At 37.9% G+C, this 6000-nt stretch overlaps 1 protein-coding gene across 3 annotated transcripts in view; it reads left to right on the forward strand.

Moving 5' to 3' along the window:
* Positions 1 to 6000, forward strand: part of ADAMTS9 (ADAM metallopeptidase with thrombospondin type 1 motif, 9) — a 163607-nt gene that overhangs the window by 78610 nt on the left and 78997 nt on the right. For all 3 annotated transcript variants that reach the window (XM_010851525.1, XM_010851526.1, XM_010851527.1), the window contains one exon: positions 1964 to 2083. In XM_010851525.1, coding sequence (XP_010849827.1) covers positions 1964 to 2083 — 120 coding nt within the window. The remainder of the gene's footprint in view (positions 1 to 1963; positions 2084 to 6000) is intronic.

Raw genomic sequence — 6000 nt, forward strand, 5'->3', positions numbered from 1 at the left:
ATATGCCCTGTTAACACAGCATCCTTGGTGGTCAGAATGGTTGATCATGTTTCATCACACTCAGTAAATAGGTGGAGTCTGCCTACACTCCATACCTTGCCTCCTATTTGTCTATATCTGCATATCTCTTGTGGAGAGTGCATCTCAGGGTCACTGTTAAGATTTGAAGATAACATCTTTTAGAACTAACTGACCTTTTTTTTTTTTTTCCCATGTCTATGGCATGTCAGTCTTAGCCAGAGATTTGTCCTTCCTTTGACTAAACATACAGTTCACGGCAACCAACTGTTCTTTGTTGTTGTATTTTTTCCCTTATTATTGAAGGATAGTTCATGTTTATAAGAGAAGTTTTGTAAAAAGCAATTTAGCAAAAAGGAGATAGCCATACTCCTAACTCTGTATTTCAGAGTTAATACATTTATGATTTTCTTATGTTTTAAAAACTAGTATTAGAATTGTACTTATTTTGTTAATTGAAGTAAAACTCATGTAACAAAATTAACCATTTTGAAGTGAACAAATCAGTGACATGTAGTACATTCAGAATGTTGTGCAACCTCCACCTCTATGTAGTTCTAAAACATATCACGCTAAAATACTCATCAAGCTGTTACTCCCCATTTCTCCTTCAACCCTGTGGCCAGCATTCTGCTTTCTAGCTCCACAAGTTTACTTATACTAAGTATTTCATACACATGAAATTATACAATACATGATCATTTGTGTCTCCAGCTTCTTTCACATAGCATAATGTTTTTGAAATTCATCATGCTGTAATACACATCTGTACCTCATCCCTTTTTATGTCTGCATAATATTCCATGTGTGCATATACTATAATGTATCCATTTATCCCTTTAAGAATATTTGGGTTGTTTGCACTTTTTGGCCATTGTGAAAAGTGCTTAATTCTTCTATAAATGTTTGGTAGAATTTACCAGTGAAGCCCTCTGGTCTTAAGACTTTTTTTTATTATGAGATCTTTGATTGCTAAGTCAATATTTTTACTTCCTTTGTGTTTCTTCTTAAGTCAGATTTTGTGATTTGTGTGTTTCTGGATAGTTTGTATGGATTTGGAAATTCATGTGTTTTATCTCGATTGGCTAGTATGTTGGCATAGAATTGTCCACACTACTTTCACTATCCTGTTTATTGCTATAGAGTCAGGAGCAGCGCTTTCACTTTTGTTTCTGATTTTAATTGTTTGCATCTTCTCTGTTTTACTTTTAATCAGTCTAGGTAAAGGTTTATAAATTTTATTATCTTTTTAAAGAACCCTCTTCTTTAAGAAAACCTGATTCTGCCACTTTTTGTCAGTTTGATAGCTTTTTCAGAGAGCGGGAATGGATCAGTTCTTTACTATCTGCCCTTTCCATGACATCACTCCCTCTACTTACTGTTTTTTAACCACTTTTAAATATAACAGTTAGCCTTAGTGGACATATTTCCTTTATGATCTGTTTGCTATGGTGCATTGAATTGACTTTGGTTCTTCCCTATTTAGGTGGTTTCTAATATTTTGTCTTTTATAAATAATATTGTGATGACCGTTCTTGTATAGAAATATTGATGCAAACTACATTTCTTTAGGGAAAATTTTCAGAAGTCAGATAAGAACTTTACAAAGTACCTATTTTAGCCACAGCATTCTGCTAGGTATAGTGTGAAAGATGTAAAAATGATTGACATGTACTCCCCTCCTTCCAGAGGTTTGCAATCAAGGAATTAAACTACAAACATTGTTCCTATGGGAGGTAGAAATAATGCCATGTGATATCTTGATAATTGATCAGTGTAATTTGTACAAAGTAGAATTACCCGCTCTTAACTAATTTCTTGGGGTGGCAGTCCTCTGGCCCACTATGATGGCAATATTTTTTCTCTTGTGAATGTTACAGGTGAAGTTAGGGAAAGAGAACATTTGGTAGATTGTATGTACTTTCTGTTTTATTTCTCCCCTCAGTGCAGTGTCACTTGTGGACAGGGGTACCAGCTAAGAGCAGTGAAATGCATCATTGGCACTTACATGTCAGTGGTGGATGACAACGACTGCAATGCCGCGACGAGACCAACTGACACCCAGGTAAGGTGCCTTTGTCAAAATCAGTTACTGACCTTGGGCACTAAGATGCCAAAACTTCCCAGGAGCTCAGTCAAAACAGAAGTCCTTTCATAGGTAAGTATGTAGGTAGAGGAAACAGTAGATTAACTAAATTGTTCTGGATTTACTTATGTGTTATATTCTGGATCTAATTTTTTGATGTAGTACTTTTGTCTTCTATATTTCTTTGAATTGTATGTAGATTTTGATTCTGATTCTGAATTATATGTAGATTCTTAATTCTGATTCTTCCTAGGTGGTGAAGACTGACTCTTTGTGCTGGTTTTCTTGAAGTCAGATTTTTTTTTTTTTAATAATTCCAGTGTCAGTCAGTTAAGTAACTCAGTCGTGTCCGACTCTTTGCAACCCCATGAATTGCAGCACGCCAGGCCTCCCTGTCCATCACCAACTCCCGGAATTCACCCAAACTCATGTGCATTGAGTCGGTGATGCCATCCAGCCACCTCATCCTCTGTCGTCTGCTTCTCCTCCTGCCCTCAATCCCTCCCAGCATCAGAGTCTTTACCAGTGAGTCAACTCTTTGCATGAGGTGGCCAAAGTATTGGCGTTTCAGCCTCAGTATCAGTCCTTCCAATGAATACTCAGGACTGGTCTCCTTTAGGATGGACTGGTAGGATCTCCTTGCAGTCCAAGGGACTCGCAAGAGTCTTCTCCAACACCACAGTTCAAAAGCATCAATTCTTGGGCGCTCAGCTTTCTTCACAGTCCAACTCTCACATCCATACATGACCACTGGAAAAACCATAGCCTTGACTAGATGAACCTTTGTTGGCAAAGGAATGTCTCTGCTTTTGAATATGCTATCTAGGTTGATCATAACTTTCCTTCCAAGGAGTAAGCGTCTTTTAATTTCATGGCTGCAGTCACCATCTGCAGTGATTTTGGAGGGTTCCAAAAATCCGATGTAGGGTTCAGCAAATGGTATCATATGTTCAGGCTGCATGTGTTGGAGCTGTCTTGTTGCAGCTCACAAGTGATGGTTGGTAAATTTTCAGAAATTTTGCAAGCTGGTTGTTATATACTGCCATTGTGGAAAATTGAAAATAAAAACCTATAATTAAATGGATAATATTAAAAATAGGTTGAAAAATATTCAGAGCTTATCACTTTCTAATTATCTTCCTATATTTTACTACTTTATTTCTTACTACTATGATTTACATTACATTTGTATGTATTTGCATGGTGAAAATACTGTATAATGGTGAACCATTGCACATCCTTTCCCAGTCTGTGTTCACTGATATTAATTTGTTAGGTTGACATTGGCCATAGTGAGAGTACTTATACCACAGAAATCAGCAAATGCTGTGAGTCAGAGTTTAATTGATTTTCATGTTGATTATTTTGGCTTAAAAGATGATGGAGCAAGTGTTCATAATGCAGACTCAACTTTAAACAGTCTTATTTCTGCAGCTATTATGTTGTGAAGAACACATACAAAAAAATTAAAGATATATCTTTCTGTTATTTGAAAATTATTGCCTGACTCAGCAAAGAAATTGTTCATGTCATTGGTGAATGAGTGAAGTTCTGACATACATCTTCATTGTTTCTCCTTCACAGTACTCAGTTGTAAGCAAAATATCAGCTAACATTCATGTCAGAACTACTCTGGTCTAGCAATGACAGCCATAGTTTGGCACTAGATTCAAGAGTTCAGCAAAAATCAACAAAAATAATCTGTAAGAATTAATTGGCTCTATGGAATTTGATGAAAGTGAAAGTGGAGAGTGAAAAAGTTGGCTTAAAGCTCAACATTCAGAAAACGAAGATCATGGCATCAGGTCCCACCACTTCATGGGAAATAGATGGGGAAACAGTGGAAACAGTGTCAGACTTTATTTTGGGGGGCTCCAAAATCACTACAGATGGTGACTGCAGCCATGAAATTAAAAGATGCTTACTCCTTGGAAGGAAAGTTATGACCAACCTAGATAGCATATTCAAAAGCAGAGACATTCCTTTGCCAACAAAGGTTCGTCTAGTCAAGGCTATGGTTTTTCCAGTGGTCATGTATGGATGTGAAAGTTGGACTGTGAAGAAGGCTGAGCGCCGAAGAATTGATGCTTTTGAACTGTGGTGTTGGAGAAGACTCTTGCGAGTCCCTTGGACTGCAAGGAGATCCAACCAGTCCATTCTGAAGGAGATCAGCCCTGGGATTTCTTTGGAAGGAATGATGCTAAAGCTGAAACTCCATTACTTTGGCCACCTCATGCGAAGAGTTGACTCATTGGAAAAGACTCTGATGCTGTGAGGGATTGGGGGCAAGAGGAGAAGGGGACGACAGAGGATGAGATGGCTGGATGGCATCACTGACTCGATGGGCATTTGTCTCAGTGAACTCCGGGAGTTGGTGATGGACAGGGAGGCCTGGCATGCTGCGATTCATGGGGTTGCAAACAGTCGGACACGACTGAGCAACTGATCTGATCTGATCTGATGGAATTTAAAATGTAAAATTTTATATCTTATTACTGTTTGTAAACTTTATGCTACACATTATTTATATCAGAAAAAACTTATAATAAGCATATATATACAAATATATATACACACACATACCTGTATCTATAAACACACCTTGTTTCTCAAGAGATCTAGCTGATACTCATTCACCAGTATACTGTTCAATGTGGACCTCGATTCTGGCATCATTTATATAAAGAAAGTATGTCATGAAAAATGGGTTTTCACATCAGCTTTGCTAATTGCAGAAGATAGGATTTGAATCCACACTATGCCCAGAACTCATGCTCTGAGGCCCCATCTGGCAGGTGTACTGCCTCGCTCTGAGACCCTCACTCTGCTACTTTGCAGCTTGGGTCGTTGATGGATGAAGAGTCTCAAAAGGAAACGAGTATGGCAGCGTAGTTCATGTTGTCATCACTGATCAATTAACCAAACACCACATATGACTTGTGTCATTCTTAGTTTTATTTATTGAAATGCTCCAATTCAGTGCATGTTAACTGGGAAGTATTAGCTGTGACATCTGAACAATCAAGAAATGAGGTCTTAGCAACTTCCTTAGAAATTCACAAAGTATATTTCTAAGTTATTCATTAATATTCATGAACTGACTATAGGGAAGCTTCTGCATTTGTAGCATGTGAATAAATTCTTCACTGTGCCAAGTTCCCTGTGCCTTTCTTTGGACCCAGGCAGAGGCATCGGCAAGGTCTGGAGCCAGATAACAGAATTTCCTGTTAGGTCTGTAAGCTTCCTAAAGTCACTTCAGCCCCAAGCCTCTAGCACTTTGCACTGTGCCCAAGGCTTCCTGGGAATTTAATGGGTATGCATTTAATCAAAGAACATTTGATAACCACTGATGCTTGGAATGATAGTGATCAGGTGTGGACTTTCATTTTCCCAATTGTAAATCTGGGAATATTATCTATGCATGGATAACCTCAATCCATTATAGGAATTTCCTCTGATTGAGGGGTGTGATACAAATTCTAGGCTTTGGGATATTGAACACACCTCTTATAGCTAGATTTGACCTTCTTCAGGGCTTCAGGAGGTATCTTCAGATACACTTGGAAAGCACATTCATGGCTAGCAAAATCTGACTAGGAAACAAAATGTAGGAACAGAATTTGGCATTCAGAATTTGTTTTTAAGTAACAATAATTTTAAAAGGGCATATTACTTTTTCATAAATTATGTGCCATTTTATAATATTTTTCTTCACACAAATAGTTAAATAAATACGGTTTTGAAAATCATGAAGTTGGGAGTTCCCTGGTTGTCCAGTGGTTAAGACTTACTGCTTCCACTGCAGGGGGTACAAGTTCAGTCTCTGGTTGGGAAACTAAAATTGCAAGTGGCATGGGGCATGGCCAAAAAAAAAAAAGAAAGAAAAACATGAAGAA

This window comes from Bison bison, unplaced genomic scaffold (assembly GCF_000754665.1).
Source record: "Bison bison bison isolate TAMUID 2011002044 unplaced genomic scaffold, Bison_UMD1.0 scf7180017864304, whole genome shotgun sequence".
NCBI lineage: Eukaryota > Metazoa > Chordata > Mammalia > Artiodactyla > Bovidae > Bison > Bison bison.